The sequence below is a fragment of the Akebia trifoliata genome, chromosome 5 (genome assembly GCF_017979445.1).
Source record: "Akebia trifoliata isolate Shusen 1 chromosome 5, ASM1797944v1, whole genome shotgun sequence".
Classification (NCBI taxonomy): Eukaryota; Viridiplantae; Streptophyta; class Magnoliopsida; order Ranunculales; family Lardizabalaceae; genus Akebia; species Akebia trifoliata.
In genome coordinates, this window is record NC_141379.1 from 31738210 (window position 1) to 31760091 (window position 21882).

The 21882-nt window shown below is 34.3% G+C and overlaps 2 protein-coding genes across 3 annotated transcripts; both read left to right on the top strand.

Annotated features, from left to right (window-relative positions):
* The first annotated feature begins 2954 nt into the window (after window positions 1-2954).
* Window positions 2955-7358, top strand: LOC147402227 (protein LIKE EARLY STARVATION, chloroplastic). 2 transcript variants are annotated; one of them, XM_086443806.1, is made up of 4 exons: window positions 2955-3674; window positions 5098-5714; window positions 5943-6139; window positions 6655-7358. In XM_086443806.1, the coding sequence occupies exons 1-4, from the start codon at window positions 3152-3154 to the stop codon at window positions 7031-7033; spliced, it is 1716 nt and encodes a 571-aa protein (XP_086299932.1). In that variant the 5' UTR covers window positions 2955-3151; the 3' UTR covers window positions 7034-7358. The 2 variants fall into 2 exon arrangements, with proteins under 2 accessions (XP_086299932.1, XP_086299931.1); XM_086443805.1 differs by having other exon boundaries at window positions 2956-3674; window positions 5062-5714.
* A 2417-nt stretch (window positions 7359-9775) lies between these two features.
* LOC147402228 (2-methyl-6-phytyl-1,4-hydroquinone methyltransferase, chloroplastic-like) lies at window positions 9776-16671 on the top strand. The gene is made up of 3 exons (XM_086443807.1): window positions 9776-10702; window positions 11407-11713; window positions 16350-16671. The coding sequence occupies exons 1-3, from the start codon at window positions 10137-10139 to the stop codon at window positions 16503-16505; spliced, it is 1029 nt and encodes a 342-aa protein (XP_086299933.1). The 5' UTR covers window positions 9776-10136; the 3' UTR covers window positions 16506-16671.
* The last annotated feature ends 5211 nt before the right edge of the window (window positions 16672-21882 follow it).

Here is a 21882-nt window from a genome sequence, read left to right on the forward strand (position 1 = left end):
GAGATACAAAACCACACTCTTTATGGGGAATCGTAATTCTCTATTCCGAGCCGAATTTAGCTCGTCAAGGGTGTTGATTGAGTATGTCACATGGGTAAGTTAGATTATTACGTTTCTTTCACTCATATATCGTCACATTGTTCATAATAATAATAATAATAAATAAATAAATAAAATAGAATAGAGGTCTATAAAATTAGGAATATTAATGGGAGATCATTTTGGACTTTCTATGGTTAGGGTTAAGGGATGTAAATGGTAAATCATCTTGTCCCTTATACTTAAATCTACTCCTATATTTTCACAAATGCCCTCATTTAGGACTTTTTCTTAATCCTTTTCGACATCCTCACCTCTATATCTATTGTGTTTAATTTGTAAACATAATTTTTTTTTTTTATGTATCTTTAATCCTACTCATTACCAAATAGAAGATGAAAAGAAGATGGTTGTTGCCTTTTCTTTTTTTTTTTTTGAAAATTTGTAATCAATAACTTATCCTGATTATTTTACTAAAGTTTACGCAATTTTTAATTGATAATTATAAATTTTCATTAAAAGATTTATTCATTTTCAATAATTCTAAGTGGTTTTTAGAATTTGGGCCATTATAATGTGTTAAAAAAACATTGACATTAATTGCATGCATATATCGTAGTCCGAGTCATATTGATATGTTCAACAATGCATAACTTTTTTTATAATTTAAATTATTATTATTTTTAATAAAAGTTGAAAAATACAATAAAATTAAAAAAAATATATAGAAAATGGGTGGAAGAGAAAATACAATAAAATTAAAAGAACGAAAGTAATAATCAAAGAAGAAAAATAATAAAATTAAAAAATGTCCTTTATTTGAGATTTTATGGGGTTCTTTAGATGATCGTGATTTAATTATTTGTCACTTTCAAGAAACGTCATCTCTTTAGTTTGGATATATAGTTTTTTTTTTTTCCTTCGAGTTCTACTAACCGGAAAGAAAAATAAGAAACTTGAGAGTAAATTAATCTTGGCCAGAGTATCTCGTCTTATTCATGAACAATATTATCAAGATGACTCAAGTAAGTCTTTTTGATTTCGAATGATTTTCAAAATCATACAATTAATAGAGTAGACTAATCGAATCGTCTACTCTCACATAATTATCGTAGAAATTACTTGGTGTGTGTGAGGAGAGGGGTCTACATGTGCCCCAATGATTACAGTGGTGAGTGATTCATTTGCCAATTTTATTCAATCATGCCATGTGGTATTTTGGATGTGTCCGAGTAGAGCTTTCTATCTTTTTTGTAGATTTGATTGATGGGTGTGGGCCCGAGACTTGTTGAATATATATATATATATGTATATTTATTGGGTCAGGTTCAAGGGCCATATGAGAAAACATATAAGAAAACTTTCGACGGTAAATAAAATTTTAAACTATGGGTTAGAAATTTTGGATTGAGCTGATTTTTTGTGAGGATGATCTCTATGATGGGAAGATCATCCAAAAAAAAAAAAAAAAATCAGCTCAATCTGAAACTTCTAACCCCATTAAAAGTGATTTAGAATGTGGACCGTCGATTTTTTACCAATTTTTATCACTAATTTGTAAATCACTTTTGATGGATTTAAAAGTTTCTGATTGAGCTGATTTTTTGTGAGGATGATCTTCTCATCATAGTGACCATCCTTGCAAAAAATCAGCTCAATCCAAAACCTCTAACCCTTATTTTGAAAAACGAAAGTTTTCTTATATGTTTTCTCATATGGCCCTTGAACCTGACCCATATTTATTTGTCCATATTTGAGTATGTCCACGAAACCTTTTTCTTGTCCTATTAATTAGTCTGTAATGAGCCTATTAATTGATGATAGAAAGTTCAAATTTGATGCAAATTTAAGATCAAATTTGATGCAAATTTAAGATCAAATTTGCTATTTTATCTGAAACAAAATACATCTTGGTAGGTTTATACATAAATTATCAGATAAGTAGATACATCTCATATTTTATTTCAAAATGATGACATGCCTCTTAGACCTTAGTCATCTCTATTGCACGATATAAATGATCCAAATGCCCTCATTTTCAACCTCCAAACTTCCTAAGATAAAATGTTTGGGGAGAGATATGAAGTCTAAGAGGCTAATTGCCTGGCTCCTACTAATCAGACCTACAAGTCTGAAACCTTGTCAATTGAAGAAAAAAAAATGACTATTAGTCAAATAGACTTAACTAACATTTTCTATTTATATAATGTATTGACGACTAACCATACCACCTTATTATTCGACCTTCCACTCTCAGACACTCGACTACCTCTTTTAGAATTAAAAAATGACAAAATTTTAAACAAAAAATATTAAGGGAAGGTTGAAATCCATGGATTTGAGATAAGAGTGAAAATATGAAAAATAATTTATGGTACAAGTTAAATCACTTTATGTCCTAGATTTTTTTTTTTATTATAGAAAAATCATGATTTTTTTTATATATTGGAGATTAAAATTGAAGGTTTTTAAGTCATTTTTCATTAAACTCTATCATCACTTTGGGAACTTAAGGGGCAATATTCACCAATACGCTTAAGAAATTTGTTTTTACTCAGACCTTTTCCTCACAGTTCTCATAGGATCTGAGATCGGCCAATCACTTTAGCCCGTATGTATTGGGCATCCAACTATACAAAACCACGTGTCACTCAATGGAGAGCCTGTGAGGAAATAGTTTGTGAGCAAAATATTTCTCAAAGGTTGAGGGGGTGGTTGAATTATCATTTTTTTATACATCACTCACGTCAAACTCAAATTTTTTTCAAAAACCTAATCAGATCAAATCTATTTGATTATCGACAAGTGATTGAACTAGAACCGTCCACGTGCTAAAGCACTTTGAGACAACTCAGTTCACGTGTTTCAAGTTCCAACTCTTCAGCTTCCTTTAATATCGTTAATTTCGTATAAAAACCGGAAAAAATCCGTTACAGAGAAGCTTCTTCTTCCCGCTCTAGAAAAGCTTTTCAAGAGCATCTCAACCTTCCTTCGATTACAAGAAAAAGCAATTTTCGCGATTCCCAAAACTCACTCCTTTCAAAGTTAGTTTAAATACATCTCTCTCTCTCTCTCTCTCTCTCTCTTTCTCTCTCTCTGCTGATCATCATTAATGGCGGAAAATTTTAGCTTCTGTGCTCGCGCTAACCTACGCACCCTTTTCATCCCTCGCAACCGCAGAACCCTCCACTTCGTTTCAGCTTTAGCGAAACCGGAACAACCCATTGTACCCAAAAACAGGAGAGCTTGTAAAAGGAGAAGCTTTGCAATTAGGGTTTTAAATGAGGATTCGTATCTTGGTATGTGGAAGAAAGCGGTGGATCGAGAAAGAGAAGAGATTGAATTTCAGAGAATCGCTGAGAATTCCAGTAAAGATGAGGAGGAGGAGGAGGAGGATCCGGAAGCGTTGGAGCGGAAGAGTGATCAGTTCAAGAAGATTCTTGAGGTTCCCAAGGAAGAGAGAGATCGGATTCAGCGAATGCAGGTTATTGATCGAGCCGCGGCAGCGATCGCTGCTGCTCGAGCTCTTCTTGAGGAGAGTCCTCCCCCGAAGGAGGATTCTGTTGATTCGGGATCTTCTGGGTTGGATTTGTCGAAGATAGACAGTAATGGATCAATGGGTACTCAAAAAGGAGGTAATTAAGCTTAATTCTTTTTTCTTTTTGTTTGAAAAATTGTTTCTTGATAGGGCTTTATGTTTGAGTCTTTAATTGGGAGCATTTTCAAATGATCTTATTTATTTATTTATTTATTTTTGGTGGAGGGGGGGTGGAAGTATTTCAAATAAGAATTGTGTTGATTGCTGTGAGAATATTTTAGATTATCCAAGCATTGATTTTTCTATGGGACTCCTCCATTTTCAACTTTCATAGTTCTTCTTTGACGTCAACTTGTTTTCATTGATTAAGTACCCGAAGGGCGTCGTGATAAAGGAAAAAGGCTCACCCGCCCCAACCAAATTTTCTACTACAAATACGGAATTTAGAATAACAGAATCTCCATACCTCAGGTGATCATTTCCAATTTTCAACAGTGATCAGTGAGTTATTTATAGGAATGGGAGTAATGGGTAATCCAATTTCATCGTGTACATTATTGTCCAAGATGCATATCCCACTTAACAACTAAGTGGATGTGTGTTGTAGCAATTCTAGATGGTAAACCGAGCTTTTCATTTGAAAAACTTGACAGTTAAATGAACCGAATTTTTACCCATCAACCAAAATAAATAAAAATGAATTGATACCTTGAAACTTTGACGTAAGAATCAAGGTAGAGAAGTAACATACACCTTGTTGTTAGATGCTCCATCAAAAGCAAACTGGTCTGAGACATGAGGAGGAGGAGGAGAAAAGGGGGGGGGGGGGGGGGGGGATTCTGATTTATATAAACTAAATTATAAGTAAATTTGAGCATTGGGTACAACTGTTCATGACATTTTGATTGCAATACCATCCTTTCGTTGATACCCTCCAATATGGCAAGATAAACGATTCATGTAGACCGAGGCTGAGCATAATAATTTATTGGTGAAAAATCACTACTAATGATCTGGAATTTGAGTTCTTCACGAGAATTTTCTGCCTGAATTATGTCTTCCATTTGATAAATTATTCTCTCATCATGGTGGAGTTCCTATCTGAATTTGGGGCCATTGCAGTTGTTGTTAGTCCATGCCAACTTTTCTGAATTTTTTCCTAGGTCTACACTTTGCTGTTGATTATTCAGATCTGAATTGTGGAAAGGAAACTTCCCATATCATGAATGTTCTTGACGTTATTTCCTCATTTGAGCATATAGGTTGTAATTTAGTACTTTATGAATAAGTTGTTGGCATGTTCCTTTGGTCCATATTGCAGACCTATGCACTTAACTAGATTTTTATTGTTAAACTTGGAATGCTGGAAATTGTTCGTTTAATAATTCACTTAAGTCGAACATTATAATTCTTCCTTACTATAACCATGCAAACCAAAGTTCTTAAATTTGAATTTATAGTTTGTTTGCATCTATTCTGATCAGGAATACTGGGTGGGGATGTATTTGTGCCTCCATCAGGAACTTTGGGGGGTGCAACACCAGGTCCTGATTTTTGGTCTTGGACACCTCCTCTGGATAGTACTACAACTTCAGAGGATATCAGTACCTTAAAACCAGCAGGAACAGCCGCACCTCCAAACCCAATCCAGTCAGTGTTAGAGAAAGATCGGTCCCTAGATTTTTTGCCAATTCCCTTTGAGAGTACCTCAATTGAAAGCCACAATCCTCCACTTCCACCTTTTCAGTCACTCGTGGAGGTTCAAAAAGCAGATGTTTCTGATACCAATGTAGAGCTTCCTAACTTGGGTGAGAAACATGAAATTGGATTGCCATATTCAGTAAATGCAGCAGAGGCAGCCGAGGCTCTTAATAAGGTTGGTGAAGCTTTATCTCAAGGAGTGAAACCTGATGGCTCAAAGTGGTGGAAGGAGACAGGGGTCGAACAACGACCTGATGGGGTTGTTTGCCGGTGGACACTAACTAGGGGAGTTAGTGCTGACAAAAGCATTGAGTGGGAAGATAAGTTTTGGGAGGCTGCGGACCAGTTTGGTCATAAGGAGCTTGGTTCAGAAAAATCTGGACGTGATACGGAAGGAAATGTTTGGCGTGAATATTGGAAAGAATCCATGTGGCAGGTTAGCATGACTTGCATGCCAGAACTTGATTTAGTACCTATGCCACGTATGCTTCATTGTATTGTACAAGACCTAAATTGTTGTATTGTGGACAGAAGTTGTATATCTAGGAAGTTTTAGAGTTGTCTAGTGTCCCATGTTCATGCCTAGAGCTTCAAATTTATATGCTTGTACTTATGTGGCTAATTGTTACATTACAAGCTGAACTGCGGGTTTTGATTTGTATAGGATCTTGGGAGTGGGCTTGTACATATGGAGAAAACTGCGGACAAGTGGGGGAAGAACGGAATGGGTGGCCAGTGGCATGAGAAATGGTGGGAACATTATGATGCTTCTGGGCAAGCAGAGAAGTGGGCCGATAAGTGGTGCAGCATTGATCCCTACACACCCCTCGAGGCTGGCCATGCTCATGTTTGGCATGAGAGGTACCAAAATGTCACGTCACTTCCAAATTGGTTCAAAACTTTACTTCCATTCTTCCTTTCTTTAGTTGTGGTTATCATAATGCCAAAAATATAGGTAGTAAGTTTATGTTTTCAAATGAAACCAAATACGAACTGCATGTCGGTTTAGTACTTTTGAATAAAGATAGATCCTTCTCCTGTTCTCTAGAACAGTTAAGAACCTCCACTCCATGGTTTTCGTTCTCCAATTAGTGTGGGTACTTCTGTTAATGGCTGTTTTACCGAAACATGCGCTGAAAATTGAACAATTCCCATAACTGTATACCTATTCATTTTATTTCTGAAAATGGTAAATTACCGTTTTTGGAATTAAAACATTTTGGTTAAAGTGGGGAACAAGATTATTGTTTTATAAAAATGAAGGAAAATAATTAATTTATCGAAACTTTTTTGAAAAGAATATACCACAACCCTTGGATTGTAAGAAATTTCCTTTCCATCTCATGTTTTTGTCTTTTATTATTTTATTTTGGCAGATGGGGTGAGAAGTACGATGGGCAAGGTGGCAGCACGAAGTACACCGACAAGTGGGCTGAGCGCTTGGAGGGTGATGGATGGACCAAATGGGGTGACAAATGGGATGAAAATTTCAATCAGTATAGCCAAGGTGTCAAGCAAGGGGAAACGTGGTGGCAAGGCAAGTATGGAGAACAGTGGAACCGCACGTGGGGGGAGCATCACAATGGCTCCGGGTGGATACACAAGTATGGAAAGAGCAGCTGCGGGGAACATTGGGACACTCATGTGCAGCAAGACACTTGGTATGAGAGGTACCCACACTTCGGTTTCCATCATTGCTTTGAGAACTCCATTCATCTCCGTGAAGTTGGTAAACCGCTTGAAACAGAACCATGAAGATCCTACCCTAATAATTAGATAGATGTGTCTTGCCGTATCTCACCATGAACCCCTCCACTCATAAATCCAGAATGGTTTATAGGAGCAGATATCCATAACCATTCGATGGATACGTAATTTGGATTGTCCATTATAGGATCTTTGCTAGGCATGGTTGTATTGTTGGTGTTAGTTTGACGAACATAAAACTATGTGTCTCCCCTAGAAATGAAGACCCTTTTTTGAAATAAGTCCGTAATCAAGACAAATGATTGTACTTGTGTATGATGTATTTTGTATCCTTGTTCAAACTGGGTATGCATAAGAGTCTTTTCAGCTGTTTCTTTAGGGAGATTAATGGGCGTGTCTATGAACTTTGTGTGGACAACATGACCTGCATATGAGCTTATTTTGCTTAATGTGTTTTTGTTTAGAGGACATAATACAAGCATTCAACTGCATATGAGAAGTAATGTCAAATGTGTTGGAGGCATGTGCTTCAAAGCTTTGCCTTGGGGCAAAGCTCCTATTAAAAAAATTAACGTAAAAACTTTTTTTTTTTCTTGAAGGCTTAATGCCTTATTCAAAATGGCGTTGAAATAGCTTGGGGGGGTGTACGTCTTTTGGCGCCTTCCGAGTTAGACATACATCTGTCATAACAATGATATAAAGGTCCTTAATTATGTATATTACCATAATCTTCATGGGCACAAATACTACATTTTATAGGCTTAAAAAATTCTTTAACAAAATATCCATGTTTCACCTATTATTTTTGTCCAATATTTTCAAACCTCTTGTTGATTTTCTAACTGAGCAATATCTCTTACTCTTTGACTTACATCACGATATTTTTGTTCTTCCTTGTTCTGATTTAGGTTTCATATCATGGTTGTTGGTTCGTGCTTTATGGCATTTTCACTATCAAACAGATCCAATCTTATCCCATAAAGGATTGTGGCTATTGCACTTTAAATGTTGAATATGAAACCATGGATGCCAATCAGTTTTAATTTTCTTCTAAACTGAAGCTCTTTGACGTGGCAGTACATAGAACCATAAATCTTTTTCTTTGGGATACACAAGGAAAAGTTTCTTCTAAACTGAAGCTCTTTGACGTGGCAGTACATAGAATCATAAATCTTTTTCTTTGGGATACACAAGGAAAAGGATCTATGGTTCTGTTCACATGCCATGTCAGAGAGCGTTTATCAATGGTCTTCTAAAAAACTTATAAATTATTTTGTTTGAAAATTATGTTGAAATCAAATCGTTTTAAGTGTTGTCTGCGTGGAGATAAAGTAAACTTGAAAAAAAAAAAAAACAACAAATCCATTTTCGTAAAGTGGAAAGTCTACTTTGTCATCAATTTCAACAAATTATGATTTTTCATATAAAGATATCATAGAATCTCAAACACAATAATCAATTATTGGAGAACCCACATCATTTGTGATACTTTCCAACCATAACTTTCAGGTTTACAATATACATATAATGCAATCTTAACCATCGGATTGAAAATAAATGATTTGGATATCTTCTCTCCAACATCACTGAACTCTATAATTACCCTTTGTGAAAAAAAAGAAGAAGGAATGGTGCCTACATGGCACATTTTAGTTGGAGTTTAAAACTCATCAAACTCCTAATCAAATCGTTTTCTACATGACACGCAACCCCGATGTGTTTTATCTTCAATTAAAATGCACCATGTAGGTACTGGATGTTGCTATAGGAATGGGATATCGTTTTGGATTGCAACTCCTTAGACATACCCCTCCACGTTTTAGATTGCAACTCTTTTTAGACATACCCGAGTTGGGTCCTCTTAAAGTAATTATCATAGATGACCTAAAGGCCTCTGTCTTGAATCTTAGTTGAATAAATCATCAACGGAAAAAGGTTTGTGAAAGGGAATCTTTATTTTAGTGGAAAAAAAATTGTTTCAATTTCAAGGGAAAATATGTAAATAGAAATTTTGTTTAGATCCAAGGGATTACTAAAGGGTCACTTTATTTGCATACATCGAAATGACCAATTGCACCCACTTAAGTGATTTTTATTATAAAAAAGTGAATTACCATTTTACCCTTCTGTTATTACTTATTGCACACATTACCACTTATCAAACAAAAAACTCATAACCCACTTCTTCTTCTTCCTTATTCATCCTTCTTCTTCCTTCCCTCCTTTCACTTCTTTTTTTGAGTTGTGAGAGATTGAATCAATAGAGACTAGGTTTTATGATTTTTTTTTTCAAATTACCTTATTTCATTGAAATTTCTTGTACTATTTTACATTTAATCATCAAGAAGATGGAAAACCATTATTAAAATTTAAAAATGAGGATTTTGATTTGAAGAAGTCAAATTTTGTTCGTTAGGTTCAAATTAAATTTGTCTTAGCAAATTCGGTAAGTATCTACCGAACATTACAAAATTGATTCAGTAGGTATCTATCGAATGAAAATTTCTCATATGAACAATTTCGATGCAATTGGAAATGTTAAGGTAAGAAAAATAAGTAAGATTAAAGCTTAAAACTCTCATTGAAAATTTTCAAGATGCTAAAAAAGAAAAAAAAAATCATTCGATAATTTTAGGTGGATGAAATAAATAATTTAGGTTAAAGTCCATTTATTAGATATGTACAATTTAGGCATTTAAAGGTAAGGTGAGTATCGCAAACAAGTGGGAATAATTGAGCCCCACCAACAAACCAACTCATTTGCATGAAATCTAACATCGAAAAAACCTTCTCGCGTGAGAGATAAGAGTAAGACCCCCCCAACAAACCCATAAAGTCGTGTATCTTTACGGACCAACCCCTTTCTCTCTCTCTCTCTCTCGCTCTGTCATGAGAGAGAACCCTGAACTGGTGAGCAATTTCAGCTGTTCTACCTTTTAATCTTCCATTTTTTCTTTTGTTGTTGTTATTTTTCTCTCTAGTAGAACAAATTAAGACCTATATCGATACGCTTCCAGATAAACTTCACCACAAAGAAAACTAAATATCAGTTGATTTTGAGAGTGGGTTTTCTTCCTAGGCATCAATTACTGAATCAAAAGTAAGAAATTCTTGTTTTTGTTCTTTGGGTTTGCTTCCTTTATTTCACTTCATGGCTTCGTCAATGCTAAGTGGTGCTGAATGTCTCACTCACTTTAGAGGAATAGCCCCAAAGGGGTTGGGTTTTCTTGGTTCAGACATCAATGGGAAGTCTTTCCCTAAGATGGGTATGGTGTCTTATGGTAGGAATCTCAAAGCTAGAACTAAAACCCTAGTACCCAAATGTAGTACTTCTTCGTCCAGGCCGGCTTCTCAGCCTAGGTTCATACAACACAAAAAGGAGGCATTTTGGTTCTATAGATTCCTCTCAATTGTCTATGACCATGTCATAAACCCTGGGCATTGGACTGAAGATATGAGGGATGAGGCGCTTGAGCCCGCTGATCTCTGTGACCGTAATTTGATAGTGGTTGATGTTGGCGGTGGCACTGGTTTCACTACTTTGGGTATAGTTAAGCACGTCGATGCCAAGAACGTTACAATTCTTGACCAATCGCCACACCAACTTGCCAAGGCTAAGCAGAAGCCCGCCTTGAAGGATTGCAAGATAATTGAAGGTGATGCTGAAGATCTTCCGTTCCCCACTGATTACGCAGATAGATATGTGTCTGCTGGAAGGTAATGTTTAGTTCTCTTAATTGCCGAAGATTTATGTTTGTAACTGGTAGAAATTCAAAATATTTGATAAATGTTAAATCTTGTTATTTAAAATTTTAGGGAGAAAAGATTATAATCAATCTTGGGCTTTTATAATTGTTTCTCTCTCATGGAGATTCTATGATTGGTATTTGAAAATGGTAGAATTCAAAATATTTGATAAATGTGAAGTCCTTTTATTTGCAATTTTAAGGAGAAAAGAACATAATAAATCTTGGGTTTTTATATTTGTTGCTCTCTCATGGAGATTCTATGATTTCTATTTGAAAATGATTGAATTCAACATATTTGATAAATGTTGTCTGTTATATTCAATTTTAGGGAGAAAAAATCATGATAAATCTTGGGTTTGTATAGTTGTTGCTCTCTCATGGAGATTCTGTGATTTCTATTTGAAAATGGTTGAATTCAAAATATTTGATAAATGTTAAAGTCCTGTTATTTACAATTTTAGGGAGAAAAAATCATAATAAATCTTGGGTTTTTTATATTTGTTGCTCTCTCATGGAGATTCTATGATTTCTATTTGAAAGTGGTTGAATTCAAAATATTTGATAAATGTTAATTCCTGTTATTTGCAATTTTAGGGGGAAATGATCACAATAAATCTTGTGTTTTTATAATTGTTGCTCTCTCATTGAGGTTTTATGATTTTCTTTCTTCAGTATTGAGTACTGGCCAGACCCACAACGGGGCATCAGGGAAGCATACAGGGTTGTGAAATTAGGTGGTAAAGCCTGCTTGATTGGTCCTGTGCATCCAACCTTTTGGTTGTCTCGATTCTTTGCAGACGTGTGGATGCTCTTCCCAACGGAGGAAGAGTACATTGAGTGGTTTGAGAAAGCTGGATTTAAAGATGTTCAACTAAAAAGGATTGGCCCAAAGTGGTATCGTGGAGTGCGCCGGCATGGTTTGATCATGGGATGCTCTGTGACAGGTGTGAAGCCTGCATCAGGGGATTCTCCACTACAGGTAATTTATCGAGATATCATTTATTATGTCATTTAAACATATAAAGCGTGTGAGAACAACCCTTTTGTTATTGCTTTTGTTTCCCTCTACTTATGTGTTCATAGTTCCTAGTTATGTGTTTTCTTTGGTGATTTCAATATCAAAATGGGGTGAGAAAGCACTTTGTTTGGGCAATTTTTTTTTCTTCTTCTTGTAATCCCTCATACTTGAGGGGAAATTTGTTATTTTCTTGAGTCGTAATAGATTCAGATTTTGGTTATGGTTTCCTCCTTCCCATGGTGTGTTGTTGCTTCCATGTTTCCTTGATACACATATAGATAGGAAAGTCATGTTTCCCCAACATGAGGCGCCACCATATTCTCTTATCCTTTCGTGAACGAGTTGATTTGGTTTCAAGTCCCTAATCTTGTGGGGAAAATCGAGAACTGTTTCAAATCCTCATTCACTAGCATGGCTAACTTCATGTCTTGGAGGAAAAGCGTTGAAAGAGAAGTTAAAAAAAATGGATGAGGACGCTTTTGTCAAAGTAGACAAGGAAGTGGAAAATCTTATTTGGTGATGGCTTCCATTGAGAAGGGTAATGATTGCTCCATTTCGAAGTAGAGTAGAAGCTAAAATGGAGCTCTAGGTAGGGGACAATTCCATGATGAAATAGCTGATGGAAGGACAAAAATATTACGTTCGGAGTTCTTGAATAAATCAGTTAGGAACAAAAATCCAAGGTCAAGTAGTTGATGGAGGCAACAAAATACTTTGTTCTTCCATAGTGTTGAAAATGTAAGAAAGAGAAGCAATTGCATTTTGTGGTTGGTATTAGACCAAAACAATTTGTCATCTGGAATCACATTGTCAATTGTTAATTTGAATCTTGCATGTGGAGGCCTACCCGTAAGAATGTTGATTTCTATCAGTTGAGTTTAAAACAAAGCATTTGGTTGGAGAATTTTTTTGGTGAGGAGGATATTGTATTATATCTGGAGGATTTGAGTGGTGATAGAGCTCCAATCCCAAATGTTTGTCCCATGGCATTCTTTAAAAATATTTGTTCTTTTTTGTGTGGACACTTCATGGAGGTAGTTAAGGGATTTTAGTAATCTTCTTAAACTAGAGGAAGAATACGACAATGATCACTCTCATCTTAAAGACTATTGTTCTATATTTCTATTAGTTTAATTGGCAGAGTGTATACAATTATTGATGAGGTTGTCACATCAAGAAATTTTCCTATACCAAGAATATTGTAAAAGATAGAAAAAAATCTTGGGTGGAGCCCTAATAGCAGATTAGTTTATAGATTCAAGGTCAAGTGATACAAAGAAAGGCAGTTGGCCTTCTGAATTATATAGAAGATGATCAAAGATCAATATTCATGTGAAGCACAAGTAGATGATGAGAAAAAAAAAGGTCCATATTCTAAAATCCTACCTGGCCAAGAGAAATAAACTCTTACTCAGATCTTTGATTGAGAAGTCAATGGATATATTGGAAAGCTTGTTTCAAGGTCTATAATAACTATTTCACAATTGTTCTTGATATTATGATGTTTTGTGCTTCGAAGTTGAGGAAGTTTGGGTACAGTATGATTAATGAAAATTGGAGCGTACTTGGTCATTATAATCATATTGGGTTTATTATAGATGGATGCTTGAGATTGGGTCTTTGTTGCTAAGTTCTAAGACCTTAAGGGTACATTAGCAACCTACACAGTCTTGAATTTTTCAAAACTACTCCTAAAAAACATTTATTATTTTGTCTTTTAGTGTAAATAGAAATGGCGTCTTTGACATTGTGCAATGGCAATTTTCTATATATATTTGATATTTATAGAAATGTCATGCACAATGTCAAAGACAACCATACTATTTTCACTAAAAGACAAAATAATAAATGTTTTTAAGGGTATTTTTGAAAAACTTAAGGTTATAGAAGTTGCTAAAGTTCATGACATCATGGGGATGTTAGGAACCTCCACAATCATCATTCTTCCATAAATGCTCATGAAAAAAAAAGTCCATTTTATCTTTTGGTGCAAAAAAAAACAAGGGTGCTCTTGTCTTTATGTAACGCATTTTTGTAAATAACTTTTGGAGGTTTTATTATATTTACAAAAATGTCATTGCATGAAGATAATAATACCCTTTCTTTTTGTTCTAAAAAAACACTAATGGATGCTTTTAAAGAGCACGTATGGAAAACCTATAGTTATAGAGGTTACTAAACTCTCCATGACGTATACATATGTCATTATCATCATCATCAAAGCCTTATCACAAAGATTTGGGGTTGGCTAAACGATCTTGTTCCTCCATTAATTATGTCGAGAACCACGTTTTTGTTATTGATATATATGAGAATGCTAACGTTCACGACTTCATGGGGATGTTGACATTTTTCTCAAATATGTTTCTTTCATAAATACCTTTTAGAAAAATGTTCCTATTTTGTCTTTTAGTGCAAAAAAAGTAAGGATTTTGTTGTCATTATTCAATAATATTTTTGTAAATATTACAAAGTAAAAAAAAAAATTTACAAAAATGTCATTGAGCAAGGACTATAAAATCCTAATTTTTTGCATTAAAAGACAAAATAAGAATTTTTTCTCCTGGTATTTTTGGAAGAATTATAGTGTGGAGGATGTTAATGTCCCTTTGTAGTCTTGGACGTTAGTGTATCCTTATATACATACACCAAGTATGGCTTTTGGGCTGGATGTTATTCCCATAGAAGTATGGAAAGTTTTGGATTTTGTCCTAGCTAACTATGTTATTTAATAATATTTAAAGTCTAAAAAATGTTAAATGAATAGAGCTATTATGTTATACCACGTATCGAGGTATTAAACTTATGAACCATACTATGAAATTATGTGAAAGAGTAGTTGAAGAAAGGTTAATTCAAAGACTAATATTATGACTCAACCATCAATACAATCTTTTTCTCTTACACAAATGATAGAGAAGTATAAAATCTCTATAGAGTTTTATTGGCCTGGAGAAACTATATGGTGAAGTACCTAGAGATTTAATTTGGTGGGTATTGAGAAAGAAAAGAGTTTTGAATGGCTACATTGACATTAAGGACATAAGGGTTAAGAATAAATGGAGAGTAGGAAAATGAGTTTCTAAATACAATGATTTACATTAGAGATCAGCTTTGAGTCCATATTTGCTTGCTCTAGTTATAGATGAAATAATTACTCATGTCCAAGAGTATATATACCTGGGTACATGTTATTTGTAGTCTGCAGATGATGTTCTATTAGTTGATATGTTTAGAGAAGAAGTCAACAAAAAACTATAATTATAGAGAAAGGTGTTGGCATCTTAGTTACTAGAAGCGGCTCTATGTTGGAAACAAGAGTGTTGCCAAAATTTAGAAAATGAACTACTTTACTACCGGAAGCAGGAACTAGAGCTAGATTCCGAAGTGGAAGTGGCATGATGGTTAGAAGATTCCTGCTAATAGGTTGGAGTCACGGTACTATCATACATAAGGATGAAGAGATTGAGAAAGATGTTACCCATAAAATCAGAACTAGATGATTAAATGAAGTTACACTTGTAAAGTGCTGTGTTAGTAACACACACCAATCGAATTAAAAAAAGAAGATTTATAAGATGATAGAAAGGAACCATGCTTTATGTAGCTGAATGTTGGGTAATCAAGGAGCACCATGTGAACAAATGGAGTGTAACAGAGATGAGGATGTTGAGTGGAAAGGCTAGGAAAGATAAAATTAGAAATGAACATATTCAAGAAAATGTAGAATAAGCTCCACTAGGCGAAAAACTAGGAGAAAGTTAATTGAGATAGTTTGGGTGTGTTGGACTAACGTTGATTACAGTCCCAGATAGAAGGGATATACAAGTTGAAGGTTCTAAAAAGGCAAAAGTCCCAAACAAATATGAAATGATATAGTGAAGGAGGATCTGAACACCCTTTCAATGAAGAAAGACGTGGCTTCAGACAAAATTGAATGGAGGAAGAAGATTTGTTTAGTTGACCCCAAATCTTTGGGATACGATGAAGATGAGTTGGTGCAGCGAGAAGGGGTGATGAATTTCTTTTGATACATTTAAGTATGACATCTTGGGAGAAAAATTGTTCCCATGACAGATCCTAAGATTGCTCCTTTACATCAGTAGAAGTGCACACATATTTATACTTAATATTGATGGTTTGTGTAGAGATACAATCTGAGATGATATGGATCATTGGAGATTCTAATGGCTATTGGGTTGTAGGCTTTGTCAAAATCTTTTGGACAGACTTAAGGCCTTGTTTTGGGACCGCGTCTGTAACGACCGGTGTTACAAAATTCGTCATTTGGTAGTTTTTGGAGGAGCTTTATGGGAAACTTTGTTGGAGGTTTTGGTAATTATATATTTTTTTTTGGTCATTGATCTAATATTAATATTTTAGAAACATTCTTGAGGGTATTTGTCATCAAAAGAAATTACGAGAATTATTTTTCAGAAAGCTCGTAACTTTAAGTTTGGTCTTCCCACCAAGATATTCTTATTTACATTTCTGATTAATTAGCATAAGAAACTGCTTTAATTATGAAGCTTTCTTCCTTGGTTTTCGTTATTCTAATGGGATTATTATTATAATCTTGTCATGATGATGGATGCAGCTTGGTCCAAAGGTGGAGGATGTTTCAAAGCCCGTAAATCCATTCGTGTTCTTTCTGCGATTCCTTCTTGGTGCCATGGCGGCAACGTACTATGTGCTGGTTCCCATTTACATGTGGATCAAAGATCAAATTGTTCCCAAGGGTAAGCCCATTTGATTTTAGATTTTGATGAGTCATTTGTGTTCACTTTGAATCTGTACAAAACTGCTTTTGATTCTCAGTTACAGATTAGCGTGCTTTTCTCTTCTCGATGCAAAGATTCTATACTTGTTGAGACTGCCTTCACAAATTTTTTTTAATAAGAATCCAATCAGTTTTTATCTTTTTTCCTGTCTTAGTTCTCTAGACTAGCATGCTTTTAAGATTATATACTCTCTATGAGGTGCATATATGGTAGACTTTTTAATGATTAAGAGAAATGATGGGTTTTGGTGGTTGACACTTGACACCATGGTTTTAAATCTTGTCCTAGTTGTCTTGGTATCGTCCACCAACAAGACGAATTGAAAAGTCGTCTCAAAGGTATGGTTTGTTTTAATTTTAAGGCATTTTTTAAAAATTTTGTCCGAAATGAATCAAATAAATCAGATGTCTTTTTCTAGACGACTCGGTCTCGTTTATGGATGAGACATGAAAACAAGTTTTAAAATCATGCTTTACACCCCTTGTACCCATCATTTTAATAAAGTTTCTAGGTAATGTTTTTTTTTAATATATATATTTTATATAAAAGTAATATAATTTAGGAAGGTAAGAGAACTATATTAGGTGTCGTGGTTCCAGTTTATTATAAGTATATTATATAGAAGACTTCGGTCTTTATCTCTAGAAGGAAAAAAAAACTCTCCCGAACTACGCCAGAGCAAAACCCTCGAAAAAGTTCTAACATTACTATGAAGTAAGTTAAATAATAATACTATTAAAAGCTTATAATAATAAAATTGGGATATTACCACACCATAAAAATATGAATAATAAGTGATTTTGTTATAAGCTCATATCAAAAGTGAGTGGATGTTGAATTAAAAAAATCTCATTTATGTGCAGTGTGGTTTCATAATAAAATCACTTATGACTCCAATATTAAGTAGGATTATTTTTGTGAAAAAAAAATTGAATGTCACCAATAATCTATGTCAGTATCAATGACCGTCTAATTGGACAATTCATGAAAGCATGGTTTTAAGACTCATTTTGACATCTCGTCTTCTCCATAAACGAGATCGAGTCGTCTTGGATAAGTTTTCTGGTACATTTGAGTCTTCTCGTTTAACAATGAGACAAATGAACTATGGTTTTTAAATCTCGTCCGAAATGCCCAACTTTTCTATCTGTCTCGTTGGTAAACGATACCAAGATGTATTGGACAAATCGTCTTGGTTTTGGAAGAGATTTAAAATCGTACGTATAAGACACGTGTCTTCTTCATAATATTGAACATGTCAAAACGACCTTTTCCATTCAACCATACACGTTGACCTATTCCAATATAATCCAACTGTAGTCAGGTGGCCAAATGATGTACCAGTTGGTATAGTTAGTCTTTAAAGAAAAATTATTATTACAGCAAAATCCTAAGAAAGAGAGGATCATCTATTTAACTTGTAGAAGTTTTTTTTAATAGTCTCGGGAAATAGAGACTACGATCAGAGTGCCTCTTTGATGCCCACATCAGGAAAGTTTTAACTTTATTCTCAGTCAAAGAGGAATTGAAATAAATCCCGTCAAAGCAAAGGCTCTAGACCAAAGTCGGATGTGAACATAGTCGACACGATAATCCACACGCTCTAATTCTATAGGTAGCGAAGCAGGTTGTGACCGTATATAGTCATAACACCTGAAAAGACGACCATATTTTGAAATTTTGGATAAATCATCCTTCTAATTGCAATTTTTTTTTTTTTTTGGGGGACATTATGAATAAGCATCACAAATGATTTTATTGAAAATCATATTATATAATAAAGAGTTGGGATGTAAAACAGGGTCATGTTTGTATAACAAAATAAGGTGTTTGTGTGCCACTTGTTTATTGGATAATAAACACATTGGAGTGCGTGTCATATAGAAAAACAACTTGATTAGAGCCCAATGTGACTTAAACTCATACCAAAATATGCTTCGTGGACACCGATCCTATGCCATAAGAATGGGACACCGTTCTGGATCCTAATTCTATAATAAAATTACTATGGTAATCACTCGTAACATAATGGTTTTTAACATCATTGCCCCTTCTAAAAAAATCAAAATGAGATATCCAAACCTCTTCCCACTTAAAAAGATCAACAAAAATTGATTTAAATGCCTTCGTCTTGAGCCCATATTTGACGCTCTTTAAGCTAATCTACCTCTTATTCAATTCATTTGAAGGGAATCCTTTTTTCACTCGAAAATCCAATTTCTCCGACTTTCTCCAAAAATTCTACCTTAGTAGAGCAATTCCAACTGTTATCTCTATTTTGGCATATTCTCTCATTATAAAGATGAATCTTTCCTCCGAACCTAAAAGAATTCCAACGGATCCCAACCTCGAAATCATTATTCATTTCTCTAATTCACTATTCATATGATAAAAAATGATAAACTTGCTATTGGCAACCCAATTTTACTTATTTCACCTCAAGTTAAATATATAAAGTTTGTTATTGGCAACTCAACTTTACTTGTTACACCCCAAGTTATATATATATATATATGAGTTGCTTGGAGGCCCTAATGTTAACCAAGGATCGTATCAAGTTTTAAAAACCATTAGATACCGCGTGATCCGACAGATGAGATTGAGAGAAGACAATTGAAAACTATTTTGCGTATACAAAATTTTGAAATTAAAGTAGGAAATCTGGGGCTTGCTCCCAAGTTCGACTTACTTATAAACCCAACTTTACATACTAATAGGACCTGAAATTAGTCCTAGATTTGATCTCAGTCTTGTACCAGCAAGATCTGGGGCTTGCTCCCAAGTTTGTGGGAGATTCACTTTGGACCCATGGGAATGCAACAAGCTTGTGAGCTCAATGTTACATTTGAGTTGTGAAGGACCAATGTATTTTATTGAGAAATTCTATTTACTTGGACTCATATAATAACAAAAAACAAGGAAATTATATGACTTGTACCCATTAAAAAAATGACTCGGTAGCTTGATAGTGTGGGGAATTGTGATGGTTCTCTTTTTATTATGCAATTTAAAGTTATATATAATGTTTCATTCTCATTTTCCCTACCACATGAAATTTCCTATGCAAGAGGGGGCGAACAGAAAGGGTTGTTGGTGTGTGTGCTTTCTCTATGATGGAGTTTGGATTAAAGGTTTAACCTCTGAAAGGGTCAATTAAACAATAAAGAATCTGGCCATTATTCAAAAGTTATATATAAGGCAAGCAGTATGGCTAACAAGTTTCCATAAAATATTGACCCATCAGAAGGGATTGTTGAAGTTTGGAAGGCGATATAGGCAACCTTATTATTGGAACCAGAACATATCCTAAAATAATGGTGGCATTAAAAGGAGGAACATGGTAGCAATTTGGCCACCAACAAGGCTTTTGGAAATCCCAAGATTATTTCGAAAAGTTATTACAAATTCAAAAAAAATATATTATGATCAAACTTATTTTTTATTATAATTTTTGTCGAATTTGATAGAACAATTGATTAAATCTGAATTTTAAAATATTTAATAAAAAATTAAAAATATTGAATAATAATAATTAAAAATAAGTAAATGACAAAAATTATATTTAAAACATATTTTTATTGAAAAAAAGAATTGAGAATGGCATTTATGTAAAATGATGGGGACACAATTGGTATTTGTACAAGATGAATAGTGAAATAGAGACCATCTATTTTTTTTCGTCTCCAATTCTAGAGACATGAATAGTGATTTAGAGGGTGTGTCAAAAATTAAGATACCAATTGGTGTTAGGTTCAGATGTCTCTATCTCTAAATATAGAGATATAGATATCGATTGGAGTTACTCTTAGTGAGGTCTGATGGTCAAAGGAGATAGAAAAAAAAGTTATCCTGAGATTGAATAACCATATTTCAAAGAGAAAAGACAAGTGTTTTTGGTTGGAGGTTGAAGCTGTCGAATCTAAATCATTCTTTGTAGTTTCCAAAGAAAACGAAAACATAGTTTGTACAAGTCCTCTAATGTATATGGTGCATTCTATTTCTCCTTCTTGTTTGTGCGATTTTGGATATTGTTAACTTTCATTTATATATTGAAGAATATTATGCTTTATTCAAGATATAATTCATAAATTATTCTAAGAATTACGACCTTATGGAATGAGGTTAAGATATAGAGATTTATACGTAGTAGGGGTGCACACTGAATCGGGTAAATTCGAGAACCAAACCAATCCGAAATCTTTTAGATTGGAGTGGTTTGGATTGAGCATGGTTTGGTTCAAGTACAAATTGTAAAAAAAATCGATTGATTTGGTTCGATTTCGGATTAGGGATATAATAGAACCAAATCAATCCAAGAACCGAATCAATTTTTATATTTACTATATATATATATATAATATAATCTTAAAAGATCATAGGTAAAAACATTCAAACAATACTCAAAGTCTCAAACCTCTTTCTTAGTTTCTTTCATCTATTCTCTTTTCTTCAAGTTCTTTGAAGAAAATCTAGCCGTTCGTCTCTCTCACCTCGCCACTCGCCACCTCTCTTTCTCTCTCTCTCTCTCAATTGTGTTAGTGTGTCACGAAGAGATAATATTTATTTAATTTAATTTTAAATTTTACTATTGAAAATAATAAGTATGAGAATCGAGAATCGATCCGAACCAAGGTTGATTTGGATTGATTCGATTTTATAGGGTAATTGAATTGGTTCAATTTCAAATTTATAGAACCGATTACGTTTGATTTTACAATAAATCAGAATCAATTCGAATCATATGCACTCCTAATAACGTAGGACTTAAAATAATACAAATTTTATACAAAATAATATGGTTAAATACACAACACATTTTCTCATAATAAGACATTGTTGTCTCCAGTCTTTACCTTCTACATAAAAGTGTTTACCAAGTTTCTGTTTGATTCAAAACATTTTAGGGGACAAGGAAGACGTGTTATTTGGTACGACGAACTTCAACAAGAGCACTTCTAGTTGCTGCGAAAATTAAAATGTCAAACTAACCAATAATATAATGACACGTGGTTAGAAAATATAGGCTACCTAGACAATCGGTCTTCTTACTCCATATCTCTTGCCACGTGTTACTCTCATCTGTTTTATTTTTTTTTTTGACATTTTAAAAAGAGTCCAGATCCTTCGCAATTGTTGAACTTTGAAAGCCCTACGTGTGGACCATGCTGTGTAGTAAAAGTCCTTACACGTGTGAATTCTCTAGTTTCCACATTTGCTTCACAAACGCCATCGTTAGACCCATTCGCCCATTCTTGATAACAAGACGTGTTGATTTCTAGCGTGTTTGTATCTTATTTTTGATGAAAAAGATCGCATCAAACTTAGACTCCCTTCACTCACATTCATTGC